Below are 18,432 nucleotides of genomic sequence, written 5' to 3'. Positions count from 1 at the left end.
TAAAACTTCTCTTCCTCTAAACCAGACAACCTAAACTGTCTTAAAGTCTCAAATATGCACCAAGGTGAAATTTTTTTTTAAAGTGCATTTTCATTTTTATGGAAAAACTGAGAAATTATAGCTGTATGCTCCTGGATACATGACGGACATGAAAGGAAAAAAAAGGCTCGTTTCCAATTTAATGAATTAGGGGAGGAAAGTAATCCTTCAACTAAGAGACATTCATTACACCTGTCCACTTTAGTGTTTCATAAATCACATCACTTTTCACATTATTAGGTTATTGAAAAAGCATATCTAATGTTATGATATACAGTAGTTGCACCACTGCAAAGTACAAGTACAATTATAAATGTACCTACTGTTAAATTCAGTTTAGGTAGATACAATCCTGTTAAGAAACTGCATTACTGTGCAAAAGAGAAGTTCTAATGCCAACTGCTTTTGATTTTTGGCTATTTCCAAGTGTCACACAAAAACCGATCTTGTTTTGTTTTTCAGTTGGGTTCATCTGAATGTTTGACAGGATATACAAGACAAATGAGAAACTTTGTAGTTTTTTTTGCTGGGATCTCACAAAATTGAGTATGTCCTTGACATGTTTTTGAATAATTTTAAAATTATTTTAACATTACATTTTTATATCTTTTCATGGGACGTTAATTAGCCGCTATAAATCTTAACCCAATAATTAATGTCTAAACTACTGGCAACAAAAGTGAGTACACCCTTTAAGAGAAACTGTCCAAATTGTGCCCAAAGTGCCAATATTTTGTGTGGTCTCTGAAACATTTTGCAGATCCTCAGACAGTTCTTTTCCAGGAAGCACCATATTGGACATCCACTGACCAGTATGAGAGTGTGAGAATGATAACACCAAATTTAACACAATTTCTCCCCATTCACAACTGAGACCTTGTAACACTGTGTCACATGACACCAGGGATTGATAATGGTTAATTGGGCTTAATTTGGACATTTTCACTTCAGGGTGTACTCGCGTTTGTTGCCAACGGTTTCGACACAAATGGCAGTTTGTTGAGTTCTTTTGAGGAAACAGTAAATTTACACTGTTATATTTACATTTAAATGTCATTTCTTCAGTCTTGTCCCATGAAGAGAAAATAACATCTTTATGAAAATTTAAGGTGTGGACTGACCTTTGTGAGATACTGCATAAAGCCTGCTGAATCCATCACTCAAACACTGAGACTTTTATAAACATAGCGATCCAAAAACCTGCATGATTTTTATGGTTTACATAATTTCGGGCCTATTTAAATAGCACTTAAATGTTTTCATTCCATTAGCTACACCTGCCTACCATTAAGCCACTTGGAGTTGTACTGGGCAGTACGTAGCGGTGGCAGGCCGCCCAGGCTGCGGTAGATGGCTGGGTCTCGCCCGGAGAAGTCCATGGCCGTAGCTGCGTAAAGCTCGCCGCTGGACGTGATGAGTGCGGTGGAGTTGTGGAGGGGATTGTAAGGACATCGAGCCATTCCACTTATCTGATCGTGGATTTCGGTCAGATTGGTCAGCTGCAGAAACAAAAAATGGGGGTGAGCGAATGGAAAATAATGAACAAGTGGACATTGGCAGGACACAGACATTCCCAAGACACTGCAAAAACAAAATTATTTGTCTTTTTAAGACAAGTGTCCTGAGAGAGCTGAAACAAAGAGGCAATGTACTTGTAAATGAAATGTATTTCTTAAATATTTCTAAATAACGGATCATTGCAGAAAGCTGGCAGGAAAATATAGGACAGCATATCAAAGGGCAACATTAAAACCCACAAGCTTTGGCAATGTTTTGTTTTCTGCTGCCAGTATGCAAATGGGGCAGACAAAAAAAAACATCATTACATTATGTTTGGTTCACATAGCAGACACAAAAGATATGAATACAAAGCATGAAAAGGAAGAAACATAATCACAGGGCAGCTTTGGAATAATTAGCAGCATAAACCACACAAATATAGTAGCTGCCAAGTCCAATGATATCGTAAAATGTGATAATTCCAACGCTCCTAAAAATGTCTTCTTAGTGTCAGTGTTCCCTGCTTGGTTTGTGATACAGTGCAACTGCTTATTTGTTTAAAACATCATTCAACCACATCTTTTAGAGGCCCAAGATAAAAATAATTTACAGCTTGACCCTGGACTTAACTTTGACAACCTTCACTTACCATGCCATAGCTCCTAGATGTTTTATGCAATCGTTTTCATGTTAATGCAACACAAAGGGATCAGCTTGGGGGAAGTTCATTTAAGTTAGCCTTGATTCAAAGGAGTGATTTTGGATCCAATTACTTGCCTATCTGTCAAAAGTTCCACATGTATGACTCAGTGCTGGTGGCGCAAGATGTCCAGTGTTAGCTCAACTCGTCGCCTCGACCCATTCACAGCTGAATTTCCTCCAGCCTCACACATTTTTAGTAAAGATGTTGCCTGCACTTCACTCAACACGCAGAAAAGGCAAGTTCTTAAGCCAAATTCCGATTTGGATAGGAATGGGTTTGCATTCGCTCCGTCCGTGTCTGCTCCACCCAAACCACAACAAAACACAGCAGTTCTGTATGCCCGACTGCCTTGAGATGAAAGCCTGCTATTGACTCGACTCCTCCTGTGGGACAGACGAGCCAGTTTTGGGCCATTTAAAGGAAGCGCAATGATAGATCAGCTGTATAACCAAGAGGAAGTGAATAAGTGAGTAATCTATAGTGCAGCCGTCAGATGTGCAACAAGGACATTGAGGTGTCTCTAAAAGCCCATAATAAAGGCTTTTGGAAAACAGAAATGGGGCTGTTTGGTGCTGCTGAGAATTTGAAGTGACACAATGTGACAGAAAACCTAACCACGCGCCTTACTGAGATCAGTTACAATCCGGTTTTCATTTTCTTTTCCTCCCAACGATTTGGTTACAATATACCAAACGTAAGAACAATAACATTTTCAGAATAATCGAATAAGTTCAAATACAGAAATAAACAGTGTCAAAGACAAATATATAATAGTAATGATTCTGATTGGCAGGGTTAAAGAGATAAATGTAATGCTAGTTACTGTGGATGTCATTTGCAGTGGTGTAACCTACACTATCATTAATTTTATAATACAACACCGTCAAGTGTTTATTTTTCAATTAGATCATTATAAAATATGCTCACATATTTACTAAAAATATCCAAAAATATCTAAAATAACCAAAGTTAAAGGTAGTTTCAAGAAGGACCAATGTTTGGTTATCATGGAAATCATGGTCGAGATTTAGTTCTTGGGTAATCCCCCTCAAAGCACCCCGATCAGTGGGTAAAACACTAAAAAGCTTCTTGTTACATCAGGGCCCGAGCTGGCATGACATTCTGAACACGTTCAGAAAGTCTTCAGCTCCTTGTACGTTTGTAATGTTTTGATTTGAGACATTTTCATTGTGGTGGACCCGAGAAGTAAGGCTATGATGATGGGCCAGACAGCATCCAAAATATCCAAAATATTGAAAACCTATAGTTATCGTCTTTGGTTTCCCTTGAAGCACTCGCATGATTTCCATAGCGTTCCTGGGAACATGGGCCATGGTGGAAAGGGTGACAATAGGTCACAGGATGCTTTTAGTCCCTTTAAAAAAAAAAGAAAAAAAAAAGATATTTTTGGCTTGAAATGCAAGTGAACTGCTACAACCAAGTTAATAGCGTACTTCTCTGACGGTGTCAATCAATGAAAGGCCACCAGTTGATACTATTTAGGTCATGCAGGGGTACACAAAGCGCCTGTGAAACCAAGGAGAATTGTGAAATCCGTTTTCCACCCATAGCATCATCAGAAGAAGGAAGGTTGAAGATCAGTCACATTAAACAGATGTCAACTGTAATAACATTCCCTGTGTACAACCATCATCGGTTTGTTTACTTTAATGTCCAATGTGCGCAATCAGACGATCAGTGGGTAAACATGACATTTGATATGTAGCAAAAAATAATGTCATGACATTTGAACATCTTTTCACTGCAAGAAATGTCATCACAATTTTAACTTATGAAAGCTTCCCATTGTGAGATATAGACTTTGATACGATAGCAGCACATTTAAAATACTGCTCTGTACCCGACTTCACTGGGATTTTAAATAAATGTTGCGATGTTCTGACAGTTACAAAGCAACATGTTATGAGTGTTGTAGACTTTTTTTTAGCTTCAGTGAAGGTGTCACAGAAAGTTACAAAGCAGGGTTAATGCACAGCCTAATCTTGTGTTGCCCTCGTTCTGTGCTGTAACACAACAAGTGAAATATTTGACTAAATACCCTTTAAGAACAGCGTCATGGACTTTTGGAGGATTTGTAGACATATATGAGAAGAGTGGAATTATTGGATTACATTAGAATTAATGAATACATCATTTTAAACCTGCAACATTGATTTTCATTTTAAAAAATTGAGATGTCTCAATGAGACAGGCTCACCAACAAGATAAGGACTGATGATCATTGGGAGTAATTATCTGAAGGTAAGGTAGGTTCTTCTATCAAAGAACTTAATAGGATTCATTTTTTAATTATCTTAAGACCCCCAAGTGCACTACATATCACATGGTATTATTAGCCCTTCATCAGAAAATATTGCAACATAAACAACCAACAAAAAAATTCAAATGCAGTCAATGCTTAATCTTTATAAAATTACTTTTTCCACACGCCTAAAATGACCTTGGATTTGGGTTAAAGTGTCACCTGTTGTTTTTATTCCTACAGAGTGGGAATATTCACATTCTGAAAAATATGTACATGCATCGTCAGTGCCTGTTGCATTGACGAAGGTAAAGGTTTATATAGGTTACGTTGTTGGTTATACCGTTCGGTTGGTGCAGATGGGAGTGAAGGCATTGGTGCCGCAGGTAAACAGCCTGTTTCCATTGACCAGCAGCACCCTGATGTAGTTCTGGCACTCCTCCTGCAAAAACACACCAGAGAGCGGTCGACGTTAGCAGCTGGAAGCCGATCCTATACCTACCTACTGAAGAGCAGCAGCATTAGTCACAGGGACGAAATTACACTTTGTGCTTGCAAAAGAGACAAAACACCTGTAGCAGTAGGAGGGCCACTCTGAAACGTGGTCAGGTTTGACATTGTACGATCAATTCTAATACCTCTCAAGTCAACAGGAAGCACATCTGAGTCAGGTAGCTAACTGGCAAAACTCAGTCAAGGCAGGAGAACACCATTCAGGATTAGTTTAGAAAATTGTCTTGAATGGTCAGTAAGTGAAATACAAGTGGAGCCTCGTATTCTTCACTCAATCATGTTTCTTCTCAACTTGCTGCCCCCTACATGAATCAATTCACTTTGCTCTATTTTGGTCTACAGTTAAGTACACACAACCACTCTATTCTTGACTTACTCCTTCGTTCAGACATTGGTCCGGGCCTGCAGCAAACCACTTAGTGAGAGCCTCACGAGAAATAAAGCAGGGTGACAGTGTGATTGATTTATCGAACGATTGATTGACGGCGGGAACTTTGCCGTCAGGCTTTCAAGAAAGTTTTGGTGGAGATTTCCATCAGCAAGCCCACGACAAATGGAACAGTGGTCGGCAATCAATGTCAAGAGTGCGATTGTTTTTTTGCCCCCAGATACACTAATTTTCTCAGGGTCTTCTCATCTTGAGAAGGGATTGGTGAGGGGGCCTTTGTAGACATTTAAAACCTAGTCAAGCTGATCTTGTCTCAGTCACTTTGAGATGCCCACAGTACAATCCCACACCACGCTTACAGAGGGGAGCCTTAATTCCTTCCAATCAAGATGGACGTTGACTCATAAAATTTGTCATTTCTTGGCGCTAAATATAGCAAATGTATGTTTTTTTTTTTTTTTTAGTGCTCATGTACTCATGCTCGGTCCATATTTGCTTCCTCTACTACTGCACTACGGTAGTTTTACGGCCATATAGCTGTGCTACTTGAAAACAGCCAGTTACGTACATTATGCTCATGTAATTGCAAGTCTTTCCAACAGCTTGGTCCTACAATAAATAATGGCACAGTTAATATTTTACCAGGCTCACAGTCTTGTTTACGAAAACGTCCCGACTAATGTTCCATGACTGTATTGTAAATCAGAGGCTATTATAGATTTGTTGGATACAAAGCAATCAGGTTCTGTCAACTCAATACAAGACATTTTCTTATGGTAGAAATGAATCAAATATACAAGATAAGAGTGGATAAGTGCATTAGAGGGAAGAAAAAACACTGGCTTTTAATTTTACTGAATCACAGGCACTGTGTCTTTACAATAGCTTACGGGAGTATAGTCTGCCAGATAAACCACAAAAGGCTTGTCAGCAGCAGGAAAAGGAAGCCATTTATTGCTATTCTTAGTGTAAACCACATGAGTTTATTCTCACTGGGGAAGTGAGGAAAACAATTTCACTCTCAAGGACTGAGGTAGGGCTGGACTGTAATTCAGGAAAACTAGTCCCTTGTCGGACAGCCTCTGCCTGCTTGTGAAGGATCTTAACCAGCCTTCCCGTCAAGTTAAATACAGGTTGATGTACTCAAGCACAGATCAAAGCTGCTTGGCTTTCCTTTAAGTTTAGTTTAGTTCTAAACCAGCTGTTTGATACAAAATTAAGATAAAGCATTCATTTGTTAGTGACAAAAGCTGGAGCAATACTGTCTAGCAGAGGCATTCTCAGTTATCTGAAGTGAAATACCCTGAATTTTAGAAATTGTTGCACAAAACTTTTCTACCTTCGTTGCATCACTTCTGTAAGCCTGCTCCTCTACACAATTGTAATGTGCTGAAAGGAAAGAGCAATCCCTGACCACATATGGTTCCCAAAACAAACAAATAATCCATAATTGAGTAGAAATGTTTTTTTCTTTTAAAGTTTATTGTACCATTTACGATATTACTCTATCCCTTATTTTTTTTTATCCATTTGTTGATCAGAGCCACTGCATGATGTCACAATGACAACTCTATGATGTCACCAACATTTAAACAAGTCAGGCAATTACTTTCATGCTTTCCATCTGAGTTTTCAACTTGTGTTCTCATTACTCCAATATGGTTGACCATATCCATTCTTCTTTGCGCTGTCCCTCAGCGACCCATGTCACTATCAGGTTTTTATGTGTGGTTTTAAGCTCCTCGACGTCAAGGAGAAAAAGCTCGTACTGGATGGAGGTCTGTTTGGGATGAGCAGCAAACAGAAACCTTCCAAATCAGATAACAAACCTATTGTTGCTTCCCATCAAAACGAGCCCAAAAAACAAATTGTGATCTGTAACCAAGGCCTCATTTATAATGTCCGAGTTCCACGTGAGGAGGTGCGTGAAGATCCAATAAGTCTTTCAGCTTCTGAGTACGAGAGAATCCTCGCAAGAGCCAGGGACCCAAGTTTCTTGGCGAAGGAGGCGGCGGCTTCTCAAAAGAAAAAAGATGAAATTAAGGCTGCAGAGGAAAGGAAACGGCAGATGATTGAGAAGGACCGTTGCTTTGTTAAACAGGCGGCACAAACTGACATACAGTCCAAGAAGCAGGACTTTGAACGTTATCAACACATGCGGTGTAAAGCCCAAATGGAAAAGGACAATCAGATTCTAAAGCTGGACACGTGTATTGAGCGTTGTAAGATCCAGGCTGAGCTAGACACCCAACTTGAATGGAAAAAGCACTGCGAGGCTGTTGGGTTTTCCAAAGAGAAGGCAGAATTTGAGCGGCAGCTCAAGTGTCATCAGGAGAAGCTCATCAAGCATGAGGAGAGGGAGAAGAAGCGTAGGGAGGAGGGACGCCTCCATTTACAGGCAGTACAAGAGCAGATATGGGAAAAGGAGCACGCAGCGGCTGCCAGGCGTCGAGAGAGGCTAAACACGGCTAAACACGTGTCTGACGAGGTTCAGCTCAAAAACAAATGCATCGATGAGCTCAAAGAGGAGAGGCTGAGTGATCTCAGAGCTTGTGGGATTCCGGACAAGTACTGTAGTTATGCAAAGAGGAAGACCGCAGAAGATGACGCAAAATCGAAGAATTTCCAGTACCATGCACAATGATCTATGACCAACATGGAGCAATTTCCATTTGACGGACCAAGGTGCACACAGCACCAAGAACCAGTTTGCGGACAAGGCAGCTACAAGCATGGTTCCGAAGTTGACAAATGACTGCAAGTTTGTAAACAATGGCTGCCATAATGGCAGTTTTATCAAACCTGGATAACAGTCCTTCATCACAAGAAGACCAAAGACCCATTAAAGTACAGTATTATCTTGATTCAATTGATGTTTTTCTCTTCTGCTGACTCGTATCAGCAGTACAGGCTGCTTGGAGGGATAGGCTACTAACATATTATTGATTGATGGATCGTTCTAAATTGTGTGTGTAGAATTGAGCCTCAAGTGATCTTTACATGAAATCAACAGGCAAAATCCATGCAGACCACCTCAACGGCAACTCTTCCAGACACCATTATTCTGCTCGATACAACACTGGAATCAAAACAGAATCAGAACATTTAGAGATTTTCCCATCCCATTAGAAGTACAATAAAAGCAATTATTGATTGTAAATGTATGCCACAATAGGGTAGGTCAATAAAATTTTGTACGACGCCCACCCCTACTTGCTTTTAATGCTGGTGCTAGGTAGTGTAGTAATAGTACGTAGTACTACATGTTTACCTGTGCATCTGATTGGCCTGTAGTGGATGTAGTTAACAGAGCCTTTGTACAATCACACTGACATCACCTGACTTTTTGTGCGTTTTTGTTGTCAAAGTGCCTAAACTTATGCAAATATCTGTGGTAATAAAACTTACTAAAACAATCCTTCCAGTGTCTTTTCTCCATTCTCTCTGTACTTCTTTCTACCCAAATATCTGAAGGCTATTACAAATTCTATTTTATACTAAAGAGAATGACTTGAGGACTATTGGAGCAAAGTTATTTGCTGTTTAGTTGCTATTAGCGGAATATTTCATTGATCAAAAGAAAATGTGCACAGCATGTCACGTTGAGGGAGGAATAATTGCAAAGCAGAATATTCATGAAGATCAGTCATCGCATTTTCCTCACCATGTGAAGTCCATTTTCTGGGATATTTGGTTTCGTTAAGTTGATATCATGTAGTTTGATTAACCAAACTCCAAGAAAGCTGTTTTCCATTCAATTGTCATCCATCTTGATAAAAATGGTGGAAAAGTTGGAACTTTTCTTTCTGGCACAATATTGAGTAAAAATTGCTCCCGTCTGTGCATGTGGAGCTCTTGATGCATTGTTGCTCATCTGAAATCAGCAAGCGTCGAATCACCAAAAATTTGAACATGTGGTTGTATTTTAGAAAACACATGCAAGACCAAAAGATCTTCTGGAAATCCTGTCATGATGTCGCCGCTCAGTTACAAAGAATACTATGACGTCATAATGATGTTGAGCGTGTCCTCAAATTGTGATGTCGCCAATCAGCTCTAATTTAAAGTAGTGATTTTTTACATGTTGGTCTTTGTGTTGACATCATATTTGTATGAATAGATGGGACAAGAATTTATTTGTATTTTTAAAACAAAATTGGACAAATATTTTTGTTTGCCTTTAACAAAAAATAACGGAATCATGAGTGTAGCTTCCTCATCTTTAGGGAGACAAAGTCGGTACCGCACGATGGACCCAATTTCTCAGGTTGATCGAGGTCTATTTGGGATGGAGTCCAACCACAGGGTTCCTTTGATACGAATGCATCCAAAAAAGACAATCGTAATCTGCAACCAAGGCTTCATATACAATGTGAGAGTCCCACGCGATGAGCTCCATGTAAAAAAAATCTGTCTTTCACATGCCGAACATGACCGGATCCTTGCAAAAGCCAAGGGCCCGAGTATTCTTGATAAGGAGTTGGAGGTCTTGAGAAAAGCGGCAATAAAAAAGAAAGAGGACATAAAGGCTGCTGAGGGAAGAAAGCGTCAAATAATTGAGAATGACCTTTTCGCTATCAAGCATGAGGAGGAGAGTGAGTTGCAGTCCAGAAGGCTGGCCTACGACCGCTATCAGCACATGAGGGAAAAAGCTTTGATAGAAAAGGACAATCAAATCAAGAAGCTCGACAGGTGGATTTTGAATAGTAAAATCCAGACTGAGCGTGACAAGCAGCTTGTGTGGAAAAAGCGGTGTGAGGCTATCGAGATTTCTAGAGAAAAGGGCGAGTTCGACCGAGTGCTAAAGTGCACGCAGGAGGCGATACGCAAAGATGAGGAGAAGGAGAAGAAGCGTTTGAGGGACGCTTACGCACATTTAGAGAGCATCAAGGAGCAGGTGAGGGAACGTGAGCAGGCGGCCCTCACCAAGCGCAAAGAGAGGCTCGATGAGGTCAGCAAAGTGAGGGAGACGATTCAGGAAAAGAATCGGTGGCTGGAGGAATTTAAAGAGGAGAGACTTAAAGAACTCAAGGCTTGCGGGATCCCAGAAAAATACTGCAGGTATGTAAGGAGAAAGACCAAAGAAGACGAAGCTAACCCCAATCAATACCATTATCGTGCACATGATACATTAGATCAATTACCCAGATGGACAAACCGCTCTAATAAAAAGCATAAAGAGCAGGAAGATCCACTCAATCCATTCCCAGCATTACCGCCAATCTCCATGAAGGATGTAGCTGAAGGAGTAGAGGGAAACTGACAGCCCCTTGCCCCAATATGTTTTACAGACATCATCACTGACACCCAATTTGCCTTGACACCCTTCCACCATCTTTCTCCGTAACTAAAGAGAAGTGACGCAGATCGGTGAAGGAAGTAGAAAAAAAGCAAAGACAAGAAGCAATTTGAAGATTGCCAATTAAGAATGTCCAACCTCATTACATTTGAGCTCAAAATCAGGTGATTTTGCTTAGAAAAGTGTGAAATGTCGAGCAGTAAATCGGGGAAAATGTGTAACATGATAGAATGTGGTATGCTCTGAGGCAATCGTTGATTATCTTATAAAGTGTGGAATGGTATTTTATCTTTTCACACAACGATGTTGAAGATGAAGTCAAAACCACACTTGTTACACTTATAAGCCTGACAAAATCTGATTTAAGCGTATCAACAATTCTTTCTTTACAAAGATACTATTGTTTGACACTGTCAGTGGTATTAATTTAACAACTTTTGTTATTGTGGCTAACAGTGGTGTGAAACTGTACTGCAACATCCAAAGAGGTGACCTATTATTTTGCGTGACCTTATTACTACTACCTCTACCAGTGGAGGAGGTTGTGTTTTTGTTTGTCTTAGTATGTATATATGGACTGTATGTTTAATACCAGCATAGTTGTAAACATTTTATAATGAAAGCAAATATGTTCATATTTGGTGTGTTGTTTCGAAGAGACAAGTCATATCCCAAAAAAACCTGATAGTGCGGTTCATCCTAATTCACCACTTTTCTTGAACAGAGTATATGTACTGTACGTATGCATAGATGAATGTTTGATTTTGTTGTTATAGCTTTTTTTCCATTGAATTGATTGTGTATCGCAAATGTTTTTGGACGTGAGTGAATTCATATCCTGACTCCGCAAGCTGTACTGTATTTAAATCTGACAGGGAAAATCCTCTTTAAAATGTTCAAATACAATAGCTCTGTCAAATCTCATTTTACTGTAGGCTCACAAAACATTTTGTTCCCCCTGATCCGGAGGAAATTCTGAAATAAATTACTTTCTTTTTGCTATCATGAGCCAACAAATATTCAAGCCTACGTGAAGGTCTGTACTCTCAGTGTAGAGACAATTAAAGCTGCACTCATTGTAGATATACAGTACCTAATAGTGCGACCAGTGAATGCATACTGGGAATAATAAGAAACGAGGACTGACAACAAATCATGTAAAACGTGGCCCAAATATTTGTGATTTTTTTTCCTATTCAACATAAAACAATATATTTACTTGGCACCATGTAATTGCATTAACAGGGACAGCTACTAAACAGAAATGCAAGACACATCACAGTACGAGAATGAATGCTTAGGACAGGACCATTTTCCTGACCAGTTGACATAAACCAGAAGTGACCATTTACAGTATATTTCCTAAACTGATATTTTCTTTGTGACACTTGAAATGCTTGGACTTCACTCCATTTATACAAAACATACCTCAGACTTTCCTCGGCTGAAGCAGGCTCCCTTGGTGAACTTGTCACAGTGCCATTCAGCCTCCTGCAGGGAGAAAGAAAGGGATAATCGGACTCCCAGTAAACCATTGTCAGTTAGCAAACATCAACGGGGAAAGAAAATCATCATGTCAGTGTGAAGCACTTGGAAAAAGCATCTGAGAACACCAACAAAACAATGGCCGACGCATAAAACAGACGCACCAGCTACATTTGTTAATATGAGGACTTGTCACTAAAGAAGGCTAGAACTCACTGTCACAGAAAAAAAAGGAAAACCTACACAGATGAGTTTCATAAAATGCCTACATCACTAATCTCTATGTGAAAAAGGCTAGCGGTAAATGAATTTGTCATTACATTCTCACCATCCTCAGCCCCAGGTGTGAGCACACACATACTCAGGCACTTCACACAAGCTTCTAAGCCATGTTAAATACAGACACAAAATCCAATTAAAGTGCATGCCAACCAGCACAGACCTCAAGAAGCGTAAAAAAAAAAAAAGAAAATATTTCGAAGCATAACACACAAGGGGTAGGATGTCAACGTGATTTACATGTCGGGCCGAGAATAGCAGAATAAGGGCTGGGAGGGTGTAAGAAGATACGAAAACACCAGCCTGCTCCAATTTCTGCCACTTAATTTCAAAGTGACCTCTTGTGGAGCTGTTGTTGATAAAGTTCTCTCCTCGTGAAATAAGTGTTAGCCTCAGGACAATGGCGCCACTGAGATCGCTTGCCTATGACAGACGGAACTAGTCAGTAGAGGCGTTGAGAATGCCACAGGAGTTTAAAAATGTGTCTTTTAAGCCCCTTGCTTACTGTCTGTCCCTTTGGCTTAACACACAGATGCACTCACTGAGCAGTATCAAACGTTTTTACAAACTTTACAAAGTAATAATACTCAGATTCGTGAGGTATTAATTTAACAAAGTGTTTATTATTGTGGTTGTAGTTTGCAGTGGGGTTTCTTTTCATTTGGCAGTGTGACACTGGCAAAATATTGGAAAACCACTCATGAAATTGATACATAAAGACAAGATATAACAATATACATTTGCTTAGGATGTTATTCTGGGTGTTTGTGCAACTTCCTGGATTCATTTTTGTATTTATTTTTTTTGACATATCACCCTTTTAATCTTATCATGGTTCTAATCTTTTAAAAATCCACCTTAAATTTGGCAACCGCGCACATTTAATGACAATGATTTTGGTCATGTCAATCCTATATGGACATTATTCATTATGTATGAGCAATGTTGAATTTTGAATTAAAGTATGTGATTGTTTAATATTTCACTTGTGGTTTTTGAGTGCTCTTTGTAAACTTTCAAACCAGCCTTTTCTCATTAGTTTGTGCAGGTGTACCAAACGTTACGGCTGGCGAGTGCACATATGAATGTCTACATATTCATATATTGTCAGCATTTGGAAGGAGCTTAAATTGAGGAGAAAGGTGAGAGAGTCTGGTACCATTTAAAGAGGCTATTGCATATTAATGCGGGCTGGCTTTTTTCTCTTCTCACTGTGACCGAGTCAATTCAAATTCCAGTCGTAAACTGGATATTCTGTCTGTGGCCATGCAGTCCACCGACTCCTCACAGACGGAAACCGCACACAGCAGCACAGCCAGGACCCAGCAGAATTGGCTTTTTGGGATTTCAAAGCAAAGTGGTGACTTTTGTTATGATGCTGCAATTTATCATCAGAAGTCAATTTTTAGAATGCCTCATGTTGTCCGACTGTATATTTAGGATGGGAACCCTTTCAGATTGGTCTGCCAACCAAATATGATGGCCCTACCATCTAGATGTCATTAGGGAACATTACAAGCTCATCATTCTTTTTAATTGGAATTTATTACACTCATTGCTATCCCTCAGGCAGAAATTCAACTCCCACTCCAATGTATACTTTGTGTTGCACACCTCACATCGAACCAGATCACACGCCATGCAGGCAATGCAAGGAGAGAGAGTGAGAGGTGGGCCCAGACTGCTGCGCCACTTGTGCTAGGGCGGTGACGACGATGCCTTGCCTAAGGGTACCTCGACAGTAGCCAGCAAGTAGACTAGCATCTCTCCAACAACTACTTATTTCTAGATTTTTGAAATTTGAAGTCCTTACAGACTGAGCTACTACCTGCTATTGTTCAGCTTTTTATTTTACTCTATAATTAATCTGCATCATGAAATATTTCTAAGTACTTGCAATAGAGCACTTCCAGTTTTTAATGTGTAAAGACAGCGTCACTACCAATCGAGTATTGCATTTTTAGTCAGTGTTGGGCAAGTTACTGACAAAATGTAGTCCATTATGTATTGCTGGTAATGTCTCTCATTTCTTTTGTCATCATTATTATGAGTTACCGTACTTTTGTTATTTTTAAGTTGAAAAATATAGCCTGACATAAAGTATGACATTTAAATGATATGTAACTTTATTACACTAATGCTGATGATCAAGAAAACAGTGCCCTCAAAAAAAAGCAAACGATGCTAATTTTAATAGGCGTACTTTCCATTTAACTCTTAAAACCAACTCACAAACTCGAGTGTTTCATTTTCATTTCTCTTCCAGAATATTTTTAACCAAACAGTAAAATTTCTTTCAATGCAACTTTTGACCCAATACATAGAGAGAGAGAGAGAGAAAAAGCATTTACAGAAGCAAGTGTAACCTGTAAGCAGTCACGCTGCTAAATTGATTGACAAAGGAGGCCATCCAAAGATTGATTGCATGAGCAATTCCTGGAAAGCCGACCAATGGCTGTAAATCAGACACACAGGAAGGTGGGAATAAAACCGAGATGGCACAGACGTGAGTTAATTTAGTTGTGTCAGTCAGTTATTTTATGAGATAGTTGTCGAAATGGAACATTCATACAAGACACCTGCTGTGAATAGAGATTCTCAGGTACATAAGGATAGGTGTAACCTCAAGGCACAGTGTTATAACAAAAACATCCCGAGATGTGCGTCACTCCAGCACTACTACACAGTGTAAACAGTTCTCAGTCACGATTCATCATTGCACTTGAGTGTCTTGTCAGTCTGATCCTGAGGTGTGATTGCTAAGAGGCCGTGGGTGATCTACAGACACCTATTGAGACATTGGGCACAGGGAGATTATTTTAAACCCAAGGGCAGGGCATAAACAACAACAAATAGGGAGAGCCTACTTTAGAAGTCTGTCAGAACCAAGGCACCAATGTGGGTTGAGCAAAGTAGTTAGTGCATGAGTGAGGAGCTGAATTGTAAAACGGCAGTATTATGAGTGTAGAAGGCTCATGGAAGAAGGCTCTGCTGCCAGCTGTCTGACTGCATGTCTTATCATTAAAAGACACATTGCTGTGAGTGAAAGCTAGACAGCTTGGACTGGATTCGGTGAATATCTAATTTCACAGGTACAATCTTGATGCTCTGCCATCATATTTACTATTCGAATCAATTGGTTGGAAAGAAAAAAAATGGGTTGACCAACATCACGTGAAGTCTGAACTGCCACTTAAATCATCGCCTACACAACAAGGTTTTGGAGTGAGGCTGTGGGAATTGTTAGCAATTATTTGTTTAGAAAAGATTTTGTGAGGTCAGACATCACTGACGTCGGACCTGTGACTGTGCCTGCTGGCTCACAAATTAAGTTCTTTCACACTAAAATCATAAAATCACTAACATAACGTTTTGTGCATTGGAGCCATGTTCCCAAACTTTTACTATGACGTTAGAAGCATAAAATGGCCCACCATCTCTTGGCTGCATTTAGAATTAGGAATTGAGCATGAGAACTACACATTTCTAATGGATTTACTTTTATTGAAATACGCTCAGCATGGGTCCTATTAAATGATGTTTGCAGCTGCCCATTACACTCTTTCAGCCCCCCCCTCAGTTATGGCTTTCAGGGTCATCATCAAAGAAAGTGTGAAGCGTGCTATTAGACCAAGAGTGCAATTGGGACTAAAATGGGCTGCCTTCATTCAAAACATCCAACAATTTCTCCTAATTTGCAATTAGGTAGGGATTTGGAAAAGCGTGTGTCATGTAATTGGAAGATTGCAGGTTTGCTTGAAAGCTGTACGATAGTGCACTTCTGAACATTGACGACCTCCTGCTGCTGTAGTGTTTCTAAAAATGACATCGGTGTGATGAAGAGACACCTTTTATATATGTGATGCGGTGCGTCTCTATACGACTACAAAGCACAATATATAATACAATAGCAACTGTGTTATAATATTTATCTCCTAATATTAATATAATAATAATATCTCCTCCATCAGAGGCGACTAGCCCCTTTCGCACTACCCATCCAACATAGTGTCAGTGGCCGAACAGAGGCTGAACAACGCTTGTGTACGGCGGTCTAACACGGAGACTCACTGCTTGCCCCCCTTCGCGTTGAAAGCAGTCATCACTTTTCCAGACATGGCGCAGATGTCACCGCGCATTATCGGAATGCGTGAGGCTGCAACGGCTACGCTTCAGACAAATGTCCTGCTTCAGTAAGTTCTGTTTGAAAGGGACAGACGGATAAATGCCCGTCTCTACTGCTACTCATATTTGCTGGGAAGGGGCAAGTGTGTGTGGGCATTTTTTTTTTTTGTTTACAGCTTTTGTATTGGATTTCAACAGATTGCGCTGGGGTACCGAATGTTGTGACTGATGAGTGTAGGCTCGGCGGTGGAATGAGGGACAATATGGAACAGATGTGAGAGGAGGGATTGGTCTTCGAGGTGGAAGCCAGTGTTTTTAAGGCAATTGGTTCCAAAATACCTGATATCCGTTTTTTCACATATTACAGACACACAAATTACAGTTACATTTTTGTTTCTTCAAGTCTGACCTTAAAGTGTTTAAAGTAGGGCAAGGAGAAAAGTACATGCTGGTTGCTCTTGGCAGTGTTTCACTGATTAAGTGAGGACAAGGGTGAAGGTTGACAGGAAGAGAAAAGCCACGACAGGCTGTGGGAATAAAAGCATGGAAAGTAGCAGATGTCAACTTCAATCATCAAGAAAAAAAGCGAGGACTGACTCACAGACCAGGGTCTAACTTTTCCCACTTCAAACCTTGAGAGATTTCATTGCTACTCCATTTGAGTAGACACTCACGACTATAATATTGAAATACAGTTTAGAATTTTGTATGTGTTCCCATGTGGCCGAGACCTCCCCTGTCAAATCGTCATCACCTTTCTTATGCGAGGACCAAGATAGGACCAAACAGACATATGGTCAATGAATGTTTAAGAGTTTTCAGATGGCTTCAGTGCTTCTGCTCTTTATGTTTTGATATTCTTACCTCTTTTCTTCTGTATGTTTTATCATTACCCAGCATGGCTGGCACTAATAGCAAGATTATAATTAGTGGGTTCAGTCCATCTCTAAGTCTAACCCTGATATGTGTAACAGGGTAGGGAAGTGTATCCCTTAAATTATGGTGTCAAACTCAAGGCCCGGGGGGCAGATGCGGCCCGCCACATCATTTTATGTGGCCCGCGAAAGCAAATCATGCTCGTCAACGTCTGTGATTTTTGCTAAAATCTGTACCCTAATTCCAAATTGTCACAATAATAAACAATAATGTGGAGATATTGCATTATTTCTGTTACCAAACCCTTCTTCTACAGTAACCTAAACAATACTTGAACAAACTATTATCCTTGTCTTCTGATTTCAAAACTAGTTATCCTTCAGTTTGTTGTGTAATGATAATAATAATAATAATTTTGGTGGGGACCAGTTCAGGGTGTACCCCACCTCCCGCCCGAAGATAGCTGGGATAGGCTCCCGCAGCCCGCGACCCTAGTGAGGATAAGCGGTAATGAAGATGGTTGGATGGATGGTTTCACTGTTCTAACGGCTCTCTGAGGGAAATCATAACTACAATGCGGCCCGAGACAAAAAAAAGAGTTTGACACCCCTGCCTTAAATCATCCATGAAGTAATACCAATCTGAAAAGGACTCAACACACCAAGCTAGATAAGATATACTGTATTTTGCTATAATGTGACAAAAGGTTTCATGGCTATATTACATACTTCATGTGTACTATTCATGCTCATGTTCACCCCAATCTTAAGCATCATTTTTAAAGTCCTTAACAAATAAATTGGGAATTGATTGGCCTGGGTAATCATCTTAACATTCATTTTGCCGCAACCAGAAATGAAATAATAGTGTTGGGTTATCTACAATAATAAACGTGTAAAATAGCTCTCACTTTATCTCAGTGCCAGACAAAAATAAACAATATCTTAAAAATGGCAGAATTT

At 39.8% G+C, this 18,432-nt stretch overlaps 3 protein-coding genes across 4 annotated transcripts in view; 2 read left to right on the top strand and 1 right to left on the bottom strand.

Moving 5' to 3' along the window:
• Positions 1–18,432, bottom strand: part of sema5a (sema domain, seven thrombospondin repeats (type 1 and type 1-like), transmembrane domain (TM) and short cytoplasmic domain, (semaphorin) 5A) — a 124,244-nt gene that overhangs the window by 50,232 nt on the left and 55,580 nt on the right. Inside the window, exons 5-7 of one of the 2 annotated variants that reach the window (XM_061666684.1) lie at positions 12,134–12,196; positions 4,849–4,947; positions 1,325–1,538 (exon numbers count right to left, since the gene is read on the bottom strand). In XM_061666684.1, the coding sequence (XP_061522668.1) occupies positions 1,325–1,538; positions 4,849–4,947; positions 12,134–12,196 (376 nt within the window). Of the gene's footprint in view, positions 1–1,324; positions 1,539–2,188; positions 2,250–4,848; positions 4,948–12,133; positions 12,197–18,432 lie in introns of those variants that run through there. The other variant, XM_061666685.1, reaches the window with a different exon arrangement.
• On the top strand, positions 7,051–8,740 carry LOC133396643 (uncharacterized). Its single transcript, XM_061666686.1, has one exon. The coding sequence runs from the start codon at positions 7,130–7,132 to the stop codon at positions 8,048–8,050; it is 921 nt and encodes a 306-aa protein (XP_061522670.1). The 5' UTR covers positions 7,051–7,129; the 3' UTR covers positions 8,051–8,740.
• On the top strand, positions 9,656–10,669 carry LOC133396463 (cilia- and flagella-associated protein 45-like). The gene has a single exon (XM_061666346.1). It carries the CDS (start codon positions 9,656–9,658, stop codon positions 10,667–10,669), a length of 1,014 nt encoding a protein of 337 aa, XP_061522330.1.

Source organism: Phycodurus eques, chromosome 21 (assembly GCF_024500275.1).
Source record: "Phycodurus eques isolate BA_2022a chromosome 21, UOR_Pequ_1.1, whole genome shotgun sequence".
Classification (NCBI taxonomy): Eukaryota; Metazoa; Chordata; class Actinopteri; order Syngnathiformes; family Syngnathidae; genus Phycodurus; species Phycodurus eques.
This window is presented reverse-complemented; position numbering and strand designations above follow the sequence as displayed.

Excerpts from the sequence above, each read along its gene's own strand:
- LOC133396463 (XM_061666346.1), top strand. The coding sequence starts at position 9,656 with ATGGACCCAATTTCTCAGGTTGATCGAGGTCTATTTGGGATGGAGTCC.
- LOC133396643 (XM_061666686.1), top strand. The coding sequence starts at position 7,130 with ATGTGTGGTTTTAAGCTCCTCGACGTCAAGGAGAAAAAGCTCGTACTG.